This window comes from Piliocolobus tephrosceles, chromosome 5, assembly GCF_002776525.5.
Source record: "Piliocolobus tephrosceles isolate RC106 chromosome 5, ASM277652v3, whole genome shotgun sequence".
NCBI classification, from domain to species: Eukaryota; Metazoa; Chordata; class Mammalia; order Primates; family Cercopithecidae; genus Piliocolobus; species Piliocolobus tephrosceles.
Genome location: NC_045438.1, coordinates 58,228,038 through 58,252,972, shown reverse-complemented (window position 1 = coordinate 58,252,972; position 24,935 = coordinate 58,228,038). Strand labels below are relative to the sequence as shown.

The window sequence follows — 24,935 nt, the reverse complement described above, 5'->3', positions numbered from 1 at the left end:
ATTAGCTCCCACATAAAATCAACAACGGAGTGCAATGGGGACTTTAGCAGCCAGCTGCCTGGGCCGTCTTCCTCTCAACTAAAGGTGAAGTTGCTTTAAAACTAAAATGAAGGAGAGAAAATCGCAACTCTTTCACCTTACTTTTCATCATTTACAAATTATTTCCCTCTCACAATTAGCAGCCACAACTAAAGATTTTTACTCTAGGCAGCAAAATATTGCTGGCAAAAAGGAATAATGTGGAAAACATTAAGAGAACAATTAAGTACGCAACTGACTGCTAGAATTCTGAGTGGGTAACCTTCAGTAATTGAGGGGTGAGGTCTTCTGACAACAGCAAAGGGTGTTCAATCTGCATCTAGGTTTCAAAGGCTGAGCTACCTCTATTTTCCCCCATAATGGCCTTAACATAAAAAAAAATCATCCAAGTGGGAGCAAAGATAAAGAAGAAAGACAGCATTTTATTTCTTATTATATAAATAAAAGACTTATTTTATTTCTTATTACATAAATAAAAGACTTATTTTATTTCTTATTATATAAATAAAAGACTTATTTTATTTCTTTTTTTTTTTAGGGTCTCGATACATTGCCTAGGCTGGACTTGAATTCCTGGGCTCAAGAGATCCTCCCACTTGAGCCTCCCGAGTATCTGGAACTACAGAAGGGTGCCACCATGTCATGCTATCATAACATAGACTTACACAATGTTATAATTACAATAAATTTCGATAATAAATTAATAACAATAATAATGAAATAAACAATAAATCACAAAACAGATCAAATAGTGTATAAACGAGAAGGCTCAGAAGCAACCTACTGATGAACTGTTAATATACAGCTATGTCTCATGAAAAGTATGATCAATCATTCTCCATATCCATGTCAGAGAGAACAGAAGTTATATCTAATTTTTCCCCCTCAACAAAAGATGTCTGGTCATAGGGCAGCATTTCCTGAGACAGCACTGTCAAGCCCTGTTGTCGGTTGCGGTGGCAGCACTATGGGACGCCCCAGCCTGGGGCAGTAAAATGTGCAGCAGCAGCAGCCCGACCCACTCCCTGAGGGTTTAGGCATGATATGGCGATTTATAAATAAGTCTTTCTGGTGCTCCTAGTAACTAAATACCCTAACAAGTCTGAATCTAATTGAGTCTTTTCCAAATTTCATCCTTCCTCCAGCCAGCATAAAGGGGTATTCTTTCAAGTATCCAAAAGACTAGGTTTATTACTGTTAGACGGTAAATGGTCATCTAAGGTGACACCATTTGATTCTAGAGAAAAAGAAGGAAAATGTTGGGTCTTTTAAGAGCAGGAAAAGTCTTTTTTAAGTAAAAACACAAAACCCATCAAGACCTAAGAAAACAGATGCACATCAAATCCTCATATGAAATACAGAAATCTTTTCCAAAAGGAACGGAAGAAATAATTTGTTAAGAAATGAAAGCAAAATAACTTTGGGAGACTAAACTTTTTTATTTTTAAATTTTAAAACCTTCATGTCATCCTCATGGAAAAGACCTTTAAATGACTTGAAAATTCACCTTAAGATAGTCTATTCACAGCTCAAAATCTGACACAGTCTGACAGAAATGTTAGAATGCCAAGTTCACTTTAGAGCTTACATCTGTTATAATCTGCCGCAAATTTATGACACAGTGCATCTATCAAATACAGCTGGTCCCGCTGCCCTTCTACCAAAGAGTATTCTGTCCACTTTAAGAAGCGCACCTTTCCATCTTTCAAAGAAAAAATTATACTTGTGATTATAGAAACAATAAAAATTAAAGCAGAAAATCCGTGCAATGCCCCCTAATTCTCTTTAACATCCATCTTCGGTGGACAGCAAAAGGCAAACACAAAACTATCACGAAAAAGCAGGGGGTCGGCGGACCAGCACAAACCTGCTGCTGAGGGTACTGCATTCCGCCCATGGCTCCGGGAGTCCGACCCTGGATGCCAATTGGATATCGCTGTGGGCCTGGGGGGCCGTAGGAACCTCCTGGGTACGGACTGCTCTGCTGAGGCTGAGAATGAGGGTTACTGCCCATGCCATACAACTGAGGTCTCTTCATCACCATTGGATCCATTGGGCTGCCCTGTGAAGACATCAAAGAAGGCGGTTTATTAATTCATTCTTTATTACAAAGGCAGAAATTTTTGTTAACATATGCATTAATAACACAACTATCCTTAAGTTTTAAAACTATTAAAAACAATGACCTGACAAAAAATTCAGAAAGGCAATAAGGAAAAAACCTAGATGGATACAAGAAATTTTATTTTTTACTTTTAGGAAGGTTTTAACAATTAAGAGAGCTCTGGAGTAAACAATACTAAAAAAGATTTTGGACCATAAGCAGAGAGAAAACATTTGCATCTAAAATTCTATTATGCATACAGGAAAAGAGCATGATAGTTAAGCTCACCCACCTCCTTTTAGCTTACTAGTAATAAAAGAGCAGAGGGTATTGAGTGATTAACATTTTCTGCCTTCAAAGTATTCTTAGAACAATGATTTTATTTTACAACTGAGTCTTCAAGTCTTGATCAAACCTTAGTGCAACTAAGTGTTCATTAAAAAGTGAAAAGATAGATTTTAGATCATGCACATGTCCAGGCTAAGATTTTGTTCAGAGACCAGCAGTGTGTAGGGATGAGCACCCAGATCATGAGTCACAGCACCTCTCCCCATGTAAATCAGCATCTTACCAAACACAACCAGTTCACAAGCAGACACTGAATTTTATTTTTGGTTTGGTGAGTCAGGCCCTGGGCTTCAGGGCCGAGGTCATACAGGAGGGCTAGGAGTGGAGCCTCAGCCCTTGACGTCTCAGGGCGTCAAAGGAACAAAGCAATGGGCAGGAAGGCCCTCACCTGGTGCTACAGAAGCAGGCAGCATTCACCCAACAGCTTCTTCCTTCCCTCCTCTGCCCTTCCAAAACCACATATTGATCCCTACTGTATGCCAGATGCTGCATTCACACTGAGGTAAATACACGGGGACTTTCGGGAAGGCTTAAGAATTAGCAGGGTAAGCTGAAAACCATCCGGGCACCATCACAAGACCCTGTCTCTACAAAAACTTAAAAACTTAGCCAGGTGTGGTGGCAGGCACCTGTAGTCCCAGCTGTTCAGGTGAAGGCAATAAGATCGCTTGACCCCAGGAGTTTGAGGCTGCAGTGAGCTATGACCACACCACTCCACTCCAGTCTGGGCAACACAGTGGGACCCTCTTAAAAAAAAAAAAAAGAAAACAGAGGCCAGGCACGGTGACTCACGCCTGTAATCCCAGCACTTTGGGAGGCCGAGGCGGGCAGATCACTTGAGGTCAGGAATTCGAGACCAGCCTGACCAACATGGTGAAACCCTATCTCTACTAAAAATACAAAAATTAGCTGGGCGTGGTAGTGCATGCCTATAATCCCAGCGACTCCGGAGGCTCAGGCAGGAGAATCGCTTGAACCCAGGAGGCGGAGGCTGCAGTGAGCCAAGATCATGCCACTGCACTCCAGCCTGGGCAACAGAGCTAGACTCCATCTCAAAAAAAAAAAAAAAAAAAAGAATTCCCAGGATAAAGAAGAATAACACATCCAAAGTGGGAAGGAACGAGCACGTACAGTACACAGGGCAGAAGAAACAGCTCAAGGCACTGGGTCAAGGGAGACGAACTGCCTGGTGTGTATGAGGAAATAAAAACTGTCTGGATCCACGTGAAGCACGAATTTGCAAAGAAGATGCTGAAGCAGGCAGAAGCCAGAACATGGGTGAGCCCTGCAGGGCATTCTACAGGCTCAGGCGGCCTCTGACAGAAGAATACAGGACTGCTCCCTTGGGCACCTGACCCAGCTGGAAGCAGGTCACGTTGCCCTGGCAGGCAGGTGAGGCTGAGGTCCTGAACTGGCAGCAGTGGTGGGAGGAAGCAAGCCCAGCTCCAAGGCACAGTTAGGAGGGAAATGCGGCAGGATTTGGAGACCGAATGAGTGATGGAAGCCAGGAGCCAAATGAGATGGAGTGTGCAGAGGGAGAAGCCAATCACCATATCCCCAAGAGTGGGAGCCTTCAGTGGTCTACACAGGAAACTTGAGGCTCTGATATGAAATCCAGGTGAAAATACCCAGAAGGAAGAGACACAATGAGCTGCAGCTTGGGGAGTAAGGCCTGACCTAGAAAAACAGGTAGAGAAGTCAGCAAAGAGGACACCCACTCCCAGAGAGCAGGGATTTTCTCTGTTTTATTCACTATGATATCTCCAGGGCATAAGTTGAACAATATACCCAGCACATTAATTGATGAATTAATCAATAGGAAGCAGTAAAACCCATGAACTTTATTTAGGAGGAATATATGAAAGGAAAACAATGGGTAGTGAACAGAATCCTAGAGAATATCACCGCTTAAGGGAAAAGGGAAAATGAACCCACAGACAAGCTGGAAGAATGGTCAGAAAATGTAGAGACTCTGGAGAGTGTGGTATTACAGGAGGGAAGGGAGTCAGGTGTAGCAACGAAACAGGTGTATCAAATGCAGTCCAGGAATGCAGTCAGGTGAAGGGTAAAGGTTTCTGCTATACTTGACAAGAAGGCCACTGCTGTGCTTGGCAAGGACAATCTCACTGCAGAAGTGACGGCTGAGGCTGGAAGAGGAGGAAGGGAGGGGAGGTGAAGACGGAAGACAGGAGCGCAGACCCTGAGAACTGCCAGTCCTCCCTTCCACCGGCACTCCCACTCCAAGGCTGCATGGGTCCTTCCCATTCTCTTTCTTCCTCAATATTCTGGTGTTCGCTTTAAGGATTTGGTGAATCCATTCAAATGGAAGCAGAAAGATGCAAGCTTCCATGTCCTGGAAATTCACTGAAGGAGACAGACTGAACAGGTCACAGTGCAACACAGCAGCCATCCAGAACGGACAAAGTACCAAGGCAAGGCGAGAAGAGGGTGTCTCACTGGGTCTGCCATGGATGAGTTTTAACAAAGGCTTCCTATAGGAAATACCTGAGCTCAGTCCCAAGGGATCCACAGGAATGTGCCAGGAACCCATCTCACCTGAATGAAGCTCTGTGGAAGACACAGGAGGAAAGAGGGTGCTTTGCTCCAGGACCCACAGCCTACAAAGAACTGTTCTGCTCAAAATTCATCATGTGATGCAATTTTAAACTGTTACTACTTTCACCAGCCAAGACAGTGTTTGGACTTAAAATGATAGAAATTAAATGACAGTACATTTTTTGCCCAAACAATATACTGATTTTGCACAACCTGAGTCACCTTCATAATTAAGTGTACAAACATATATGTTGATATATTTGTAATGAAACTAAAATCTAGGGCTAAGAATTCATTTTCTCATAATTATTTAAATTAGAATTTATGCCTGATAAAAATAAAATGTGATTATTTTCTAGATTTTCCTGAAAAAGGTAAAAGTTTTTACGGAAGTATGAAAATCAAGGCTGAGTTGGTGATTTCAAAATCAGCCAACTGAATGAAGGGCCTATGGAGAGGCTGAGTAAATCAAATTTCAGGCTAAATTTCCAATACGGGGCCCTGAGGCAGTCCTATCTTCACATTCAATCTAGACAGCCCAGGGCATAGGAAACGTCTACTTATTTCACTTCAAATAGTGCACGACCAAAACTGCCTTAATTAAAGCAGAAATGTTGAACGGGAAAATGACTGGAATGTCTATGTTTTAATGCTATAGATAACAGTGCAGCAAATTCATCTTATCAGTGACTAAAATTGTTTTGTAATATCTGTCTCATCACTGCCATCAACTCTCACAGTCCTACTTAAAATTCAGTTAATTTGCACCATGTCAAAAATGTTAGCTTAACCCTGAGATTTCTGAAAATTGAAAGCATGAAATACACAGATTATCTGAACCTCTCAAAATGCATCAAATATCTTTCAATGAGACTTCAGACAGAAAAACAGATACTCATACAGTGCAAATTATTTAATTTTAACCTCTCCTTATGGCCTATTATTAAATATTCATCCATAGTCCAAATCCATCCTGCTGTGTACTCTCACTATTTTGAGCATTAAAAATGTACAACTGAGGGTCTCAACTCCTGCTTCTCACTACTAGTCCCTTGAAGAAACCAAAAACTGGCCGGGCACGGTGGCTCACACCTGTAATCTCAGCAATTTGGGAGGCTGAGGCAGGTGGATTGCCTGAGCTCAGGAGTTCAAGACCAGCCTGAGCAACACGGTGAAATCCCATCTCTACTAAAACTCAAAAAATTAGCCAGGAGTGGTGGCGGGCACCTATTATTCCAGCTACTCAGAAGGCTGAGGCAGGAGAACTGCTTGAACCTGGAAGGCAGAGGTTGCAGTGAGCCAAGATCGTGCCACTGCACACTCCAACCTGGGCAACAGAGCAAGACTCCATCTTAAAAAAAAAAAAAAAAAAACACAAATCTAGGACTTCTGGAAAACAGAAAGGCCAAGCTGCTTCTCATATTCACATCTAATCTGAAGCAATTTTAAGTGTTTTGTTTTGTTTTTTGAGACAGGGTCTCACTCTGTCACCCAGACTGGAGTGCAGTGGCACAATCTCAGCTCACTGCAACCTCCACCTCTCGGGTTCCAGTGATTCTCATGTCTCAGCCTCCCAAGTAGCTGGGATTACAGGCACATACCACCACACCCAGCTTACTTTTGTATTTTTTGTAGAGACAGGATTTTGCCATGTTGGCCAGGCTGTTCTCAAACTCCTGACCTCAAGTGATTCGCCCACCTCGACCTCCCAAAGTGCTAGGATTACAGGCATGAGCCACTGTGCCCAGCCAATTTTATGTATTTTTTTAACACCTATCCGGGTATGACCATTTTCATTTCTCACTGAAAGTTTATGCTCTATTAGGGTTATCATCCATATCAAAAACAGTTCTCAACAACTTCTCTAGGTTATCCAAGCATGTTTTCATTTCTAGATGGCATTCCACAACTGTTGCAGCTTGAGTTTCAATTCCAGAAAATAAGACAAGTGCTGTGAAGGCCACGATATATACACCACCATTTTCAAAGAGCTCTTAACCTAACCAGTCTGGTTTTAGTTAGTTGGCTTTTAATGAAATTTTTTTACTTGATAAGACTTTCTTCCTCCTTATTCAAAGTAAGCTTTTGGATGTACAAGTAGGAGTTATTCTCTCTCTCTCTCTAAGGAAGAAATACATTGTCTATTTTTAAGAAATGTTTGTATACAGATTCTTCTAAACATATCGGGTAGCACAATTCAGTTGTATTACATGTTAAATAGGCTTTCAGAGGCTGGCCTGGGAATCCAACTATCCTTTTTAAGATAAGCCAAGTTAAAGGACAACTTGCTTATATACTTTCAGCATACTTTAGATATACTTTATCCTTTTCATATTTAGATAATCTGTTATCACACTTTCAGAGTATCCCTACACATGTATTTGTAGTAAAAGGTATCTATGTAATTGTTATTTGCTCCTAAATATCAAGTTAAGGACATAGTTTATTAGATGTCTTTATGAATATCATATTTTACTACTTTTTTCAGCCCAATTCCTTCAACCACAAATTGGAGAAACGCTTCACAAAAAAAAAAAAAAAAAAAAAAACCCACAGAAAGAACTATCAAATCTTGTTGATCTAAAATCATTTCTAAGCATGTGGATTAAACAAGAGCTGATAGAAAAGAAAACTCTTCTCCCTTTTGAACCACTGTTTGGGAAACAACATTCTCTTACCAGTAACTAAAGAAAACTTTTGTAATCTGTTCTGATCTATCTCTCTCGCTCAAACAGGGCAGGGGATGTTTATTCACATCTGCAACTGTATACCGAATGGCATTACCCAGCAAGGAAGCAGGGGCTCTGGATTCAGAATGGATTCACAGCCTTGTCCCACCAGGGACCTCAAGTACACTGTGACCTTATTTCTTAGTTTTCTCATTCACTAAAGGAGAAATAAAACCCACCTTGCAATGATTATGAACATCAAATTCATCAGCGCTATAAAGGCTCTCAGAGGTCACAGGGTCTATGGCAGCACCTGGAGCCCAGGGTCCACCCACTCATTGAGAAAAAATGGAACAGCCCAACTGTACAGAAGTAGAGAATCCATGGCCCAGCCGTAACAAACCAACACAGTGGACCACACGCGGGCATGGAGAGGACATGGCAGGTAACGTGTCGTTTCTTCAACGCTGATGCACACAGATCACAGCCATGTGAAACAAGCTCGATAAGGATCGGGGTCAGCCACCATGGCCTGTAAATAGTTGCTGTCATATCGGGAAGCAATCTGTGTTTACTTTTCTGTGATGGTGTCTAAATATAGCTCGGAACGCCTCTGTTTTTCCCTGAGCATACTACAAACACTACTCTGGCCCTCCGTAAAGGGAGAACAGGAGGTGGATGCAACACGGCCGTCTAGCCTGTCTTCCACCCTCACACACCCGCCTGGTCACGGCACACACACAACAGTGGGTAGTGGGCACCCGCTCCACCTCACCACAGAGGTCCCCCACCACGTGCCAGTGGCACCACCCTGAAGCCACCGTGGGACAGACTTCAGAGCTGCTGTACACACCTGCAGAAGACATAAGTAAAGACAATGATAATACTGAATGCACACTCTGGTCAGGTTCTTCTCCTAATGGGATAAAAACCCGTTAATGGCAAAAGTAAGAGTGGGCACTAAAGACTCTCCCCTTGTTTCATAACAAGTACCTACTCCTCTCTAAGCCAGAGAGAACCAAGAATCTCAGCTACCACTGCCACCACTACTGCAGGATGTAATCGCCAAAGAGATTCTCTCATGCCTGATGACACAAGAGAGGCTTGGGGTGGCAGGGCTCAGACCAGAGTCAAGTCTCCCGCCTCAGGTCCACAGTCCCTTCTCTGGTCTCGTGCATCTACACATGATCGTCAGATTGAAGTAGGATAACATGCAACCCTGCATCTAAAACCACTATGTTTTTTACTTCAGTGCACAACAAAATAGTGCCTGCTTATTAAGGCTTGAACTAACACGTTGGAACTTCGAATGTGAGTATCAACACATTCAAGAACCTCCTAAATCTCATATCAAGTTCTTCTTTTGTCAATACAGGAATATTTGCCACATTTTCCAATGGTACAGAAAGGATCAAGAAATGGGATTCTAAGATATTAGACAAGACTGGCCACTCACGGTGGCTCACACCTATAATCCCAGCACTTTGGGAGGCCGAGGCGGGCAGATCACTTGAGGTCAGGAGTTCGAGATCAGCCTGGCCAACATGGTGAAACCCCTTCTCTACTGGAAAAAAAAAAAAAAAGATATTAGACAAGGCAGAAAAAGTTGTTTTGTTATTAACTCTAAGAACTATCAAATCATTGGTGCCCTCTAACCACGACGTCATTAGCAATGTTGGGGGAGATACCTCAAAACACTCATAACTGACTTAGAAATACGACCACTGCCTGTGTTTTTGGTCTTGGTTTTGGTTTTCTTAAGCTAGGTGCAGAGAAAATATGTATTTGTGGAACCATGGAATCCCCAATTTAGCATACAGTGTCAGAGGAGTTCATGGAATCCACTCTAGAAACCCATCCAAAGATCCCAGACTTACTTTATCAAATAATAACAACATATACCATGCATTTCCAAAGCACTTTAATATATTCTCACATGATCAAAATTCTTAAGACACCTTGACCAAAGATTCAAAGATTCAGCAATGTAACTCAGAATCTTAGAACTGCAGAGAGCCTCACTGGTCCATAAGTGATGTACATACAAATCCTTTCAAAGCATCTACAATGAATGTTATGAATTTCTTTCTCCTATGTAACAAAAGTTTGCTCCCTGTCATTTATACTCATTGGTATTACTTTGGTCTTTTGGTAACGTATTTGAAGAGCGCTGTTAAGCTAGTTCCCTTTTCTGTGTGACATACACCCATTCTCAGCCCCCTCAACACAAAAGGTATTATGGGGGTGTGGGGGAGCAGTTCTTGCTTCCTTTCTCCAGAACCTGCACTGCTAACAATACAGTCTAAGAGCTGTGCACTCTTGGCAGCCCCATCCCCACCATCAGCTGACTAAACCCCACCTCCCTATCTCCGATCAGACACTTGGTGAGCTGACCCTAGTAGAAGTTTGTCTTTATCTCTGCTTGTTTGCATTTCGCTTATTTCTGAACACCATTCCACCAGGATGAGATTGTTTTACAGATCTTGATTTGCATCTAACATATTATAGCAACTGCATTTTCTAGCTTGACATCAACCATCAATGAAATCAGCACACCATTTCACCCAAGTCTTCATCAATGAAAACACTGAAGAGGTGTTGAGGGGAGACAGAGCCTTGGACTCACCACCAAAGCTATTCATAAAGACTGATATTTAAATCCAAGCATCAGCATTCTTGAAGCAGATCCCAACAGAAACCTTTACACCGGTTCCCAGGAAGCCTCCCATTCCTTAACTACTCTTGCTATGCAAGTACAATACCGTATTTGTCTTTAGGTGACCACCTACTGACCACTTCAGATTCCTACATCTTTTCTAATATATAAAATAAATCCAAAGTTTAGAAACATAATTTGAAGAAAAGGTTGTAAGGGAGCAGGCAGGGGGTTTCAAGTCAGACAAACCTGGGTGAGAATCCTGCCTGTGCGCTTATTAGCTATGTAAACTTACGCTATTCAACAGAATACGGTCATACTCACCTCGCAGTGTTGCTGGTGGATTAAATGAGATACCACAGGATTTATCACATAAAAAGAACTTCCTAAATTTCTTTTCTTCTAACTCTTAACAAATTAGCAAATTGAAGTCAGAGCTAAACCACTCAATAATCCAATCTACATTATTTTCCTGTCTCCCCAGCAGACTGTTAATTTCAAGGTGAAATTTTTGTCTTACTCATCTTTGCATACCTAGCACTTGCTACAATGCCTGGCATAATTAACATTTGTTGACATGAGAAAGGAACCGGCTTCCTCAATACCACATGGCCGCTTAAACAGCAGGGCTCTAACTAGAATTTAGGCCTCTTGATGACCACAAGATAGAAGAGGTAAAGACCCTTCTAGTCGCCCCTCCCTACAGACAAAGCTTCACTTTTCACAAGTTCACCCAGACCACGGCTTCCATCACCTCCCCAAGCTTCTATCTCCCACATGCTGCTTCCCTTGGCTGCTTCCTCCAAGCCCCAGAACTCTGTGCAACATTCCTGCCCAGACATCCACAGGCTCCCCTCTGCCTCTCTCTGACCTCAAAGACACCCCATCCATCCAGATGTCCAAGTCAGAATCCAGGACACGTCCTGACCCCTCCTCTCCTCTCCACCACAGCCAGCTCCTTACCAAGTCAATCTGTGGGACCCACCATCGCTGCCCGCAGGAAATCTCCCTCCAACCACGCTGGCCTGCACGGGGCTCTAGAAAACCCTCATATATTCCACCACCGGGCCAACCACGCTGGCCTGCACGGGGCTCTAGAAAAACCACATATATTCCACCACCGGGCCAACCACGATGGCCTGCACGGGGCTCTAGAAAAACCACATACATTCTACCACTAGGCCGTCAAATATGCCATTCTTTGACCTAGAATGAGCTCTGCTCTCCTCCTGCAGAACTCAGCTCAAACATCATGTCCTTAGAGGAGCCCTCCCTGGACTCCAGGTCTGGCCAGGATCCTCTCAGAGTAACAGTGGGCTGATCTCTGTGACTACTTGATCAATGTCTGTCCCCCAGCCTAGACTGTCCCAGAGGAACAGGAATACAGAAGAGGGGAAAAACAAGTATCAAACCCATCTATAGCTATCATCCAGGTGCTACAGAATAAGTCCAGAAAGGAAGACTATTTTTGGTTCCCCAGTTTTTCCCTGATTTTTATAAATTGGCAAAACCTATTATTAGCTTCATCCCCCAAAGCTCAGCAGCTTGTAAGTCAATTCAATAAGTAAATTACTGTCTGACTAAACTATACTTTTAAATTTAATTTAGCAAATGTAATACTTTTATGAACAAACCAAAGGCTATATATATTGTTTATTTTGAGAGTAAATTAGATCTAAAAGGAATACCAAAATAGTAATAGAATATATTTCCATTTTTCCTCACATTTGTTACTCTTGCTACCCAAAAAAATTGTAAAGCTTTTATCATGGCTTTAACATTTTCTAACATTTACATCTCTAAGTATGCAATATTGTTCATATCAATGTGTCACTACTGACAGCCTAGTAGCAAGCACTTATTTAAAAAGGAGAAATAATATGGTATATTTCCCATACAAATACAGATTCAAATTGAGAAAGAAGCTTTTGTGAGAATATGTCAAATTTTAACCCCACTACTTGTAGCTGTGTGATGCTGAAGAAAGCCACCACTTAACTTTGCACCTCAGTTAATGGATCTGTACACAAAGAACACTACCACTAACATTTCAGAGCTGTTATAGAACTGGAGACAATATATTCAAGTTCTTGGTATGTAACAGGCTTTTTTTAAAAAAACAAACAAACAAAAAAGGATAGATTTTATTATCATCATTATTATATGGAGATACAATTCCAGAATAATCAATGAGGCATGGAAACCCTCTACTGCTCCATCAATGTGCAGAAGACAGACATTGCTAATCAATCCTAGCATTATTTTCCTTAAGTCCAGTAAGCCTCAGAATCCTTTGTCCTGCAGAGTTGTGGGCAGTTGTGTCAACGATCAGAATTTGCACAAGCAAAAAGCAATTTGCCATCTCCAGTAAAATGTAAAGAGCATAAAAGTATGTCATCAGGTACACCTGGGTTCACATCTCTCTCCTACTTCTGACTAGCCATGAAACGTTACGTACATTATTGAAGTGCTCTAAGCCTCAACTTCCCTACCTCTCAAGTAAAAATAATAATACCTCCCTCAGACAATCATTCAAAAGATGTTTAGCGTGATTTGCAAGGATAAACAATTCCAAATACGTATCAGAGCACTACCTAAAGACAGAGAAGTTACTAATTTCCCCAGCAATCCCTATGGTTGCTACCATGCCTCTTTCCAACTATTTTATCAATATATTAAATAAACAACTTAAAACTTTTATTAAAGAAAATGCCAATTAAGATATGAAAAATACCAACTGACTTACCTATCTTGGGACAAAGGGTGCTTGTCATGCTGATACACAGGCTACTTGCCCCTGTTTTTAAAATGCTTTTCAGAGATATGACCCTATTAGATATCTAATTTGTCAGAGCTGTAACTATGAGAATGCATATATTGACTCTTACTGTAATGTGGTTGATTAAAGAAAAACAAGTTAACATGACTAATATATGGTCAAATCTTATATTCTAAAAAAAAAAAAAAAAAATAGGGCAACTAAACTCAACATATAAAGGCTAGACAGAATCTTATATTGAAGGAAAGAAGATTGCTAAAAAATGCTATTAGGACAATAGACAAAATTAGAATATAGACTGTAAGTTAAAGTATGCAATCAAATCTAAGTCTCCTGACAGTGATAATTGCACTGAGGTGTGTGTAAGAGCATATGCTTGCTCCTAGGAAATACACTCTGAAGTATCCAGGAGTAAAGAAGCAGAATGTATACAACCTACTCTCAAAAATGATTCTGAGAAAATACATTATAAATAAATGATGGATGAACAGATGGATGGATGAACAGACAGAATAATAAAGTAAATGTAGCAAAATGTAAAAATGTAATACATCAGAATAAAAGGCACATGGGATTTCTCTGCACTATTCTTGCAACTTTGCTGTAAATTTAAAATTATTTCAAAATAAAAGTTGTGTGTGTGTGTGTGTGTGTGTGTGTGTGTGTGTTTTAAGAGTCAGACAAGGTCTTGCTCTGTTACACAGGCTGGAGTGCAGTGGTGCAATCACAGCTCTCAGCAGCCTCAAACTCCTGGGCTCAACTCATACTCCCACCCCAGCCTCCCACATAGTTGGGACCACAAGCATGTGCACCAAATCTGGCTAATTTTTTTTGTAGAGATGGGGTCTTGCTATGTTGCCTAGACTGGTCTCAAACTCCCGGGCTCAAGTGATCCTCCTGCCTCGGCCTCCCAAAGTGCTGGGATTATGGGTGTGAGTTACAACATCAGGCTGCTTTTTTGATACAGATTCTCCCACTCTGTTACCCAGGCTGGAGTACAGTGATGCAATCTCAGATAACTGCAACCTCCACCTCCCAACTTCGACTGATTCTCCTGCCCACCATGCCTGGTTAATTTTTTTTGTATTTTTAGTAGAGACAGGGTTTTGCCCTGTTGACCAGGCTGGTCTGACCTCTTGACCTCAGGTGATCCACCCACCTCGGCCTTCCAAAGTGCTGGAATTACAGGTGTAAGCTACCACAACCGGGCTTTTTTTTTTTTAATTAAAGGTCAAATGGGATGAGTTCCTTACTGTTCTAACGTGCTATAATTCTAGAATCGTTCCTTCTCCCTCCCTGCCAGACCTTCTAATTATGCTGTGGTATCAAAAAGAATGTGGGCTGTTAGAGATACTTCTCCTTTCTGCCCCATTCTTTGATCAGAAATCTTATCGATAAACATCCCTGAAGATCAAAAGAAAGGAGGACATTAAGGAGTCCGAAAAATCCAAACTCCAGAAGGACAAATTCAAACAAACAAGGTTCACCTCAAGGTGACAGGCCCTGCGACCCATCAGGCCTCAGCCCGCCCTGTACCTGGACAGCCCTCTTACGCACCGCCAAGCCGACGCCTGAGCACACAACTCCAAGCCCATTTCTAGAACACTCTGTACCCAGCACAGCTGTGGCTGCCCTGGAAAAGGAAGAAGCACTTCCAGACTGGGGAAATACCAGTGAGTACAGCAGCCTGCCTTCACAAGGCTCCACCGTTCCCCATAGCTCTCTTATTTAACAGCTACTCAATTTATCACCATAGATTGCAACTCATGGTTTACCTCTGCCTCCTTTATCAGACAGTAAGTTCTTTAAGGCCAGATATGTTTTTTTCCTCAACCTAATTTTTCTCATAGCCCCAATTTCTGACACCCACTAGACAACTATTACTGCTATGGTTTCTTTAATAAAAAACCAAAATTAAAGAAACCCAAGTGCGTCTTTTAACCCTTACCTCTCTCCAAGCCATCCTTTTCTAAACAATACTGTACTGTCTTCCTAGCTGTGTCAAGTATAAGTAATAAAATTATGAAAATTGATACACTGTCTGACTTATAACAGGCACTTAATAAATGTTTGGTATGTGACTGCTGGAAAGACATCCATCTCCTATTCCAAGTGACTTCTGAATTCAAATTATAATGCTCCAAACATACGCATTTTTTAATTTCCATGCTATAATGTCACTATTTCTAGTATTCTAAAAGCAGTATTTCCCAAAGTATACGAATAGATGTTATTGTAATTAAGAATGGAAAATGTGTATAAAGCACACACCATTCTTTAAGATTCATAACATATATTAACATTAGAAAAGTCTAAAATGTCCTATATAGAAAAAACTTATTTAACTTGGTTGAACTCAAACCTGTATGGGGAACGTTTTTTAAAGCAGAACACGGGCCAGCCCAGCGCAGTGGCTCAAGCCTGTAATCCCAGCACTCTGGGAGGCTGAGGTGGGCGAATCACAAGGTCAGGAGATCGAGATCATCCTGGCTAATACGGTGAAACCCCGTCTCTACTAAAAATACAAAAAATTAGCCGGGCGTGGTGGCGTGGTCTGCACCTGTAGTCCCAGCTACTCGGGAGGCTGAGGCAGGAGAATGGCGTGAACCCGGGAGGCGGAGCTTGCAGTGAGCCAAGACTGTGCCACTGCACTCCAGCCTGGGCAACAGAGCGAGACTCCATTTCAAAAAAAAAAAAAAAGCAGAACATAGGAAAACATGAACTACAATGATATAAAAATGTAAAAATGCATTCCATTTTCACTGTTATCCAGGCCTACTTAGGTAAACAAACAAGCAAACTGTCAATAATATAAAGATAGATAGAGCTTACCTGTCGATTTTTATATACAGTTGGATAGTAACAGCAACAACAAGGTATGCTGGTCATATATCCTTAGCATTTATGGCAAATTATTAATCAAGTCCCACCTGAAACAATTTGTTAAATTGATTTTAATCACTGGGCCTCTCATGTGAAGCTTTGTATAATCAGCATTTCATTTACAAAATTAATTGCCTGATTGATTCTCAGGAGGCAGTTGCTGTCATTACCCTGCTGTCATAACTTCTGAGTAGGGTGTCACAACATGAAATTCTGACAGTATGAAAAGCACTGCTATTTTAAAAATGGGTGTGGGGAGAAAGGGAGAAAGGAAGAAAACTAAAGAAGTTACATTATCCTTTTCAGCCTAAAAAAGTTGAAAGTGTTTCATGCTAATTACACTCCGTATCAATACCCTTCTGCTAAATGAATTAATATACCAATCTAGCATCAGGGCATGAAGGATTTTTACTATCTTAAAATAATAACTAGAATGTATATGGACGAACTCAACAGCAGAAAATTTTACCCTACGTTACAAAATATATACACATGTCTGGATATGTCTATATCAAGATAAAAGCAGCACTATCTTAGAATGGCATACTAATTGTCTACTGCCAGCCATTTCAATTTCCCATACTCTTCCTTTCTTAGGCTTTCCGATAAAAAAGCCATGACCAGAAATTTTAGGAATTTACAATGGAGATACAAAATATATCTATTTTATGTATACTCAAAACACATAAGCACGCAGTCTTTCAACAATATTTGAATATTATTGTTATATACACATTTTTATATTGAATTTCTTGCTCACTATTTAATATGTAATAGTCTATTGATAATTGATGGGTCTTTACCTAAAAACCTGTCATCACAATTAACAGAGTTAGGGTAAAAAGCATTTTTTGTATTAAAAAAAATATGAGGAGTACAGAACAAGGGAGGAAAGGGGGTTTTTAAAAGTTATTGAGTATCATCCTCTCAAAAGTGAGACAGCATTGCCTACAACATCCTATTTCAAGTGCACCCACATAAACATCAAACCAGCCAAAGATTCTACTTTTCTTTACCATGAATCTGCCTTCTCAGAAAGATGCCCAATTCTACACAGGTCCCTAAATCCTGGGACCCCATCTCTCCCGCAAGCTCATGGTTGCATTTCCCACATCCTCAACATTAACTAAAAGCAGGATTGACCACGCCAAGCCAACTTGTTTTCAAAGGCACAATATAATTTCCAGAATATAGAGGGAGGGAGACTTCAAACAACCCCCATTCGCTGCAATCCAATTCCAAACACGGCCTCTTTCAAATAAGTCACCTTGAATTTAAAAGAGGCCCCCTGTGGAGACCAGGTGTACATTACATTGGTGTTTTTATTTTTGAGACAGGGTCTCTCACTCTGTCACCCAGGCTGGAGTGCAGTGGCTATCATGGCTTACCTGGCTCAGGTGATCCTCCCACCTCAGCCTCCCTAGTAGCTAGGACCATAGGTGCGTTCCACCATGCCCAGCTAAGTTTTGTTGTATTTTTTTGTAGAGACAGGGTCTTGCCATGTTGCCCAGGTTGGTCTCGAACCACTGGGCTCAAGTGATCCTCCTACCTCAGCCTCCCAAAGTGCTGGAATTACAGGCGTGAGCCACCACTCCTGATGTATTAATATTTTACCTTCCTTTCAGTACATGGAATTTTGATTCTCATGTATTCCTTTAAAAATAAATATCACCTTATAAATTTACTCTATTATCTTGTGACCAAAAGCATTTTGTTTGCTGGCACACTGTACCCACTCTCGTGGTGCAGGCTATCGTGAAGAATCCACAGCGCGGGAGCACGAAGGCAGGGTCTAACCAGCACACCCATCCTTGAGACGGGATCTGGAGGGCAGGCCCCTCCTGAACCTCTCATGTTATTCCACTGCAAAAAAAAAACAGCAACAGCTCCCCGTTCTTGCTTGGCTCACAAGGATGTCCTAAGTATTGATAAAGTAATGTTTGCAAAGCGCTATAAGCTCTGGAGAGAAAGGTCTTATGAAAGCCTAATATATGTCTAGGGTCACTCCTTAAGTGCCACAAACTGGAATCATTTTGGAGAATAGGGTTCAACAAATTCAAATGCATATCAGTTTAACCCTGTCATTAAAAAAGAATCACATAAAGGGAAGACAGAATAATCTTTTACACACGTGCAAAGGTGGTGAAGGCACAATACCATACCTGAACACTTAATTCTAACTTCACTACTTCCTATCACAGGATTCTATAGTGTATCAGAAATTGTTTACAGCAGTAATTCTCAAGGGTGAAAATGAATGAATGCTACATAAATAAGAACGAGGGCTACAAGAAGGGTCCAGTTAAAATATACACCCAGGACAGGCCGGGCGCAATGGCTCACGCCTATAATCCTAGCACTTTGGGAGGCCAAGGTGGGCAGATTGCCTGAGCTCAGAAGTTTGAGCCCAGCCTGGGCAACACAGTGAAACCCCATCTCTACTAAAATACGGGGAAAAAAAAAAAAAAAAATTAGCAGGGCACGGCAGGATGTGCTTGTAGTCCTAGCTACTCAGGAGGTTGAGGCAGGAGAATTGCTTGAACCAGGGTGGCAGAGGTTGCAGCGAGCCGAGACAGTCCCACTGCACTCTGGCCTGGCAACAGCACAAGACTCCATCTAAAAAAAAAATATATATATACACACACACACACACACACACAACCCGTATTATAATTTTCTATTTGGAAAAGGGAAAGCTATTTTTTTTATAACATACCACATGAAGGTGGAACTTGATAAAATAATCTCAATTGTTGAGGATCTGTAGGAAAAGTTGAGCTTGTCTTGTCAAGGGAGATGGGAGTTGCGGGCCTGGTCTTTTGGGAGGAGATATCTGAAAAGTGGAAGGGGTGTAAGGAAACTTACATTTTCAAAAGAAGGCGTGAGTTAGAAAGGGTTGAGAAACAAAGATTTAGATGAAAGAGGAAACACATTACCTCAAAGGCCACGCCCATTCATTTATTCATTCACTCAACATTGTTTAAACTGAATAAATATTAATGTACAAGGTACTATGAAAAAGATAAGGTAAAAGAAGGTCCTTGACTTTAAGAAACAGAAGAAACAAAAGATGTATACAAATAATACACTGCAAAAATAAGCTTATAAATACCACAGGACAGAGGCTTATAAATGCCACTGTTCTGTGAGTTCAGGGAAGGGTAACCACTTCTTTTTGGAAGAAATGGAAGGATTCATGGGGAATTCATCATTTAAGGTAGAAAATAATTTAAAAAAGAAATCAGGCCGGGTGCGGTGGCTCAAGCCTGTAATCCCAGCACTTTGGGAGGCCGAGACGGGCGGATCACGAGGTCAGGAGATCGAGACCATCCTGGCTAACACGGTGAAACCCCGTCTCTACTAAAAATACAAAAACTAGCTGGGCGAGGTGGCGGGCGCCTGTAGTCTCAGCTACTCGGGAGGCTGAGTCAGGAGAATGGCCTAAACCCAGGAGGCGGAGCTTGCAGTGAGCTGAGATCTGGCCACTGCACTCCAGTCCGGGCGACAGAGCAAGACCCTGCCTCAAAAAAAAAAAAAAAAAAAAAAAAAAAAAAAAGAAATCAGCCTGGGCAACATAGCAAAACAAAAAAATACAAAAATTAGCCAGGTCTGGCGGCACATGCTTGTAGTCCCAGCTACTCAGGAGGCTGAGGACAGAGGATCACTTCAGCCTGGGAGGTTGAGGCTGCAATGAACTGTGATCATGCCACCACATGCCAGCCTGGGTGACAAAGGAAGACCCTGTCTCAAAAACGAGAGAGAGAGATGCAGAAATATCAAGGCACAAATACAGTAACAACAGCCACCATTTAATGAGCACCTCCTGTGCACTTGGCACACTATAGGTGATTTACACATGGCACAACCAATGCGAACAAAAATCCTGCAAAGCAGTTAATGATGCCAACCACTATTTTAGTTGAAGGAAATCATCTCCTAGAGTAGGTAATTTGCCCAAGGTCGTATTATAATATAAGGGTCATGATGCTTTTTGGGGAAGGCATTTATACCCCAACTGATATCCCTTGATATAAGCAGAATGTAAACTAGAAGACTTTCTTAGCCTGCTACAGAATGAATTGTGTCCCCAACTAAAATTCCTACGTCGAAACCCTAACGTCCAATGTGATTGTATTTGGGACTAGCATCTATGAAGCGGTAACGAAGGTTAAAAGAGGCCATGAGCATAGGTTCTAATCTGACTGGACTGATGACCTTATAAGAAGAGAGACCAGGCTTCTGGTACAGGCATACACAGGCTCGTGCATCCTCTCTCTCCCCCTGCACATGCTCAGAATGACCATGTGGGCACACAAAGAGGTAGCTGCCTATAAGCCCAGGAAAGAGACCTCAGAATGAAAACTACCTTGCCAACACCTTGATTTCGGACTGCCGGCCTCCAGAACTGAGAGGGAGAAATTCTGTCTGGCATTTTGTCATGGCAGCATAAACAGACCAACAGAAACCACTGCTATTTTTATGAATTATAACACACAACCTGTAGTTGGCAGAATTCTAAAATAAATCCATGGGATTTATGCCCCTGGTAGCCACACTTCTATGTAATCCTCTCCTCTTGAGTATGGATAAGATCTGTGACTTGCATCTAACTAAGAAAATATAGCAAAGGAAGAGACTTTGCTGACATAATTAAAGTCCCTCCCTAATCACATGACATTAAGTTAAAACAGTGTCCTGGATGGGCCTGACCTAATCTGGTGAGCCCTTCAAAAGAGGGTCCAGGCCTTCCCAAAAGTTAGAGATTCTCTTTCTGCTGGTGGCATTGAAGAAGCAGGCAGATATGAATTCTACAGCCACTAGGAAATACATTCTGCCAACAGTCTGAGGTGGCCTTCCCCAGTCAAGCCTCTAGATGAGAATGCGGCCCAGTTGACACCTGGATTGCAGCCTCTGAGACCCCAAGCGGAGGATGGCAGCTGAGCCATGCCTAGACTCCTAACCTCCAGAAACTCTGACATAATCAATGTGTTTTTTTACACCACTCAATGTGTTATGCAGCAACAGCAAACTAATCCACAAGCTAATACAAATAATATGCACTTCATATAGCTCTTCCTCACTCTTGCCCCTCCCACATAAGACCCACTGCTGCGCAAAATATTGGTGCTGGTGCTCTCACATTCTCACTGATCAGAAGCCTGAAGACACACGATTCCAGAAGTTACTGGGGGCTGGTTCCACATCTTTCAGGCCTTGACTCAAGGATCACCTTCCATGTCAAGTTTGTCTTGAAACCACCAGCAAAATAAAAATGATCAAGAGATCAGAGACCCCTGAGGAAACCTGTGTTCTAAAATTTAGAAGGTTTGGTTGCCCTTGTCTGTTTGTCTTTTGGACACCAGAGGCTGTGAAATAGCAAGAGAGTTTACAAACCAAAGGAGAACACCGTCTTGCTTTACAAGGGAGACAGAACAAGAGCAGGAATCCAACGCAGCTCCATGAGCTGAGGCAAGTTCTCAACTCCCTAGGCCTCAATCCCCTCATCTACAAAGCAGGAGGGCTAGCAGGTGGATCTTTGGTAAATGGCAGCTGCTACCATTTACATTTTTATACCCAGAACCTACCACAATGTATATCTGCAGATGGAATCAGTATGACAAAATATTCTTGAGAGGCCACCCTAAATTCTAACTCAAAAAAACAGCAGAAATGCTAGCAATAATACCAATACAGGAAAATGTGTACAAAATAGTGAACTGAAAATAAGTAGTTTAAACTGCAACTATTTAACAGTACACATGTATACACTGACAAGGAATAGAAATGATTTTCAATAGGTACTTTTCCCCTTCCTATACTTCAGATGTAAAGCAGCAAAGGTCACACATGGGGCCTGTTGCACCTGACAGTCTTCACCTCACTCCCGAATCTGATTCCTCAGCCACATGCTGTGCCGATTTCCCAGATGATTGCTTAAATCTTCAAGTTCAGAGCTGCATCTCTTTGTCCTTTGCATGCCACTTGACCACATAACTGTGCCCACCTCCACACAGCTGACTTTACCTAGCCTACCATGCTGAACCTATGTCAGAGCCAAGGCCAGCTCCACTTTCTTGTGGCCCTCAGCCCAGGTGACTTGAGAAGACTTTTGAATTATTTTTGAATGAACCAAGGGAAAGGGAGTCCTTTTTTTTTTCTTTGAAAAAGGCAAATCTTCAAATGTTCTTGACAGTGGTGGTGGTACAGGAGCCTCAGGTCTGCCCGCTTATCTCAAACCTACATCTAACCCAGTAATTCTATGTAATGCAATTGATTCACTAGTATCATTTTACAATTCTGATTGCATTTCTCTGAAATCCTGTTTATTAAGTTGCTTCCTTTAAGCATGCATAGTTATTAAGTTGCTTCCAACTAAATCAGGTATCATATGGAAAGATTACACCGCAACAGTGAAAGAGCACTCCAGGGATTATGTTTCATCTAGATCTCAAAATTCAAATAGGCGAGAATTTTACAACTGTAAAATGTCTTCTTAAAAAGAAAGTCATCTTAATTTATACACAGGATTCTGGATCTGTAAAATGTCAATATCCCATATAACATCCTGTGTACAAAACAACCACATCTCTCACATAGCACATGAAGCTAAGGCCAGCAGACCCAATGTGGCTATCACGTGCTGACTTCCTCTTAATCAGGAGGTCAGTCATGGTATGACACTGCTCAGCAGTGCACAGAGCTGAAACAGACTGAGCCTTTATGTGCCTGCTTGAAAGTACAGAATAAGTAACGTAAAGTAGGCCAAAAAAAGACACCCGATACTTTGTAAAATTAGGTTATTGATGTTTTACTTTTAAAGGATTAATAGCAAATCAACAAATCACATTACTAAAATGAATAAAAACCTCCAAAAAGAAACTTCAGTGATTTGCTAAGCCATGTGACTTTGATTAACTTTAATTAGAGTCACACAGATAAAACAAACTCATGTGTACAAATTTTAAGACACTTCTCCCCAAAGCACAATGAAATAAAAATCCTTAACACTGTTTTTAATCAAGGATTTTAGTGTCTCTAAAAATATTTGTTAAAAGAAGTTTCTCTCCTTTCATCAAGCAAAAATAAGAGCATTTATATTTTAAAACCAAATGAGCAAATAAAGAATGTGCATAACTAACGAATAAATCCTTATTAAACCAATACAAATAATGTTTTTATTTTCAATTTTCATAGTGGTATGCAGATTAGAAAAAGTTATTTATGGAGAGGTAGTACACTTAAATATATATATATATATATTTAATTTCAGTTGAAACTGAAAACAAAACAGGTAAAAAAGAGAATGAAAGAAAAGTATGATTGCAAGGAAATCTGTGGTATGAGGACTGTAAGAGAATTACAAGCATTGACTTTAGCAACAGGGCTGCTCTGGTTCACGGTCAATGTAGGCTGGAGCCCACACTCACAAGAGCACCACGTGATAGGCTGCCAAGAACGCAATGAAGGCTCCCTTTTTCAAGAGAATTATTTACAAAGTTATAGCCTACATTTGACTAAAATACCTATTGAGTACCATACCGAAAAAAGAACGAGAACTCTGAAGTATTTTAAGATCAACATTATACCACTACATGTCCTCCTTTCTGTTTTCCCTGTTCTTATTTCTAAAGCTAACAAGACAGAATGAAAATAACTTCAGGAAAAATAAAATAAAATCCAGCTGATGTCTTCCAAATAGGAAATGCTCTCATCTCGCAATTACTTTTGAAATTTCAATTACTAAATCCAATTACTTTGAAATATCTACCTCTGCTTCTGCTTTGGGATACAATAGGGTTAAAGCCTCAACAGTAACACAGCTTAACAATGAAGAGGTTGTATTTTTTATAGCACACTCATGGTAAGATGTTATGGACAGCGCTCAGTGACACGGGAGTCTAGGACTGCATCTGAGGCTGTCAGAAAAGGGAGTCACACAGGGCTCAGACCCAAAGACCCTATCCTGATCCTTCCGGGCAAATCTTGCCAACTGCCTCAAAAGAGGGTGACATTCCAAAATGATTCCACAGTACACAGCAAAAAAAAAATGACATTGTGTTTTTTTCATTGTTCAGTGACTGTTTCGACAACTAAGAACCTCTCCTGCTCACACACCAAATTACCCAAAGCAAAAAGCCAAACCACTGTGGTGTGATCCAAGGAACTTTCTGTAAGGAAAAGGTCAGTCAGAGAACACGTACAGTATCATCTTATATACAGATGTTTACATCTATATAATTGTCTATGTTCGAATGCAGTATTTTAAAATATTAAAATCAACTGAAAGACACATTTAACTTAAGAGCATATACTTCTGGGAAGTGGAAGCAGTAAATAAGAGTTTAAATATTCAACATACACGTTTTTGCCAGTGTTTGAATCTTTTAAGAATCAAACTATACTAATGCACTACACGTCTGTAATTATTTTTCAAAAAAAAAACCTTAAGAAAAAAAATCTCAAAACTCTAGGTGGGGCGGAAATTAAAGAACTGACAGAGCTCCTAGAACATGAAGAAACTCAATTATATAGTGGGCAGTAAAAATCAACACAAAACAGAGAACCCTGAGCTTGGTTTCTGCCGTGCAAGCTTCTTGCTTAAGGCGTTTCCGACACCACATGATCCGCCAGCTCCCTTCACCCAGGGCTCTTCCACTCCACATATCTGAACTTTCTCCCAGCTCCCTGTTAGCTGAGATGCTAGAGAATAAAGAGTTGTGCAAACAAAGATGCTTCATGGGGTGGGGGGTGGGAGGTGCACAAGACTTGGATAGAACTGGAAACGGAAAAACGCACGCTGTCCAGGGGTTGGCAGGCTGTGGTCCTCCAGCCAAATCTGGTCCACCGCTTGGTTTCTGTAGGACCCACAAGCTAAGAATATGTTTTACATTTTTAAATGGT

The 24,935-nt window shown here is 41.2% G+C and overlaps 1 protein-coding gene across 5 annotated transcripts in view; it reads right to left on the bottom strand.

The window, feature by feature from the left end:
* Window positions 1-24,935, bottom strand: part of ARID1B (AT-rich interaction domain 1B) — a 440,617-nt gene that overhangs the window by 386,584 nt on the left and 29,098 nt on the right. For all 5 annotated transcript variants that reach the window (XM_023206077.3, XM_023206081.3, XM_023206082.3 and 2 more), the window contains exon 2: window positions 1,907-2,101. In XM_023206077.3, coding sequence (XP_023061845.2) covers window positions 1,907-2,101 — 195 coding nt within the window. The remainder of the gene's footprint in view (window positions 1-1,906; window positions 2,102-24,935) is intronic.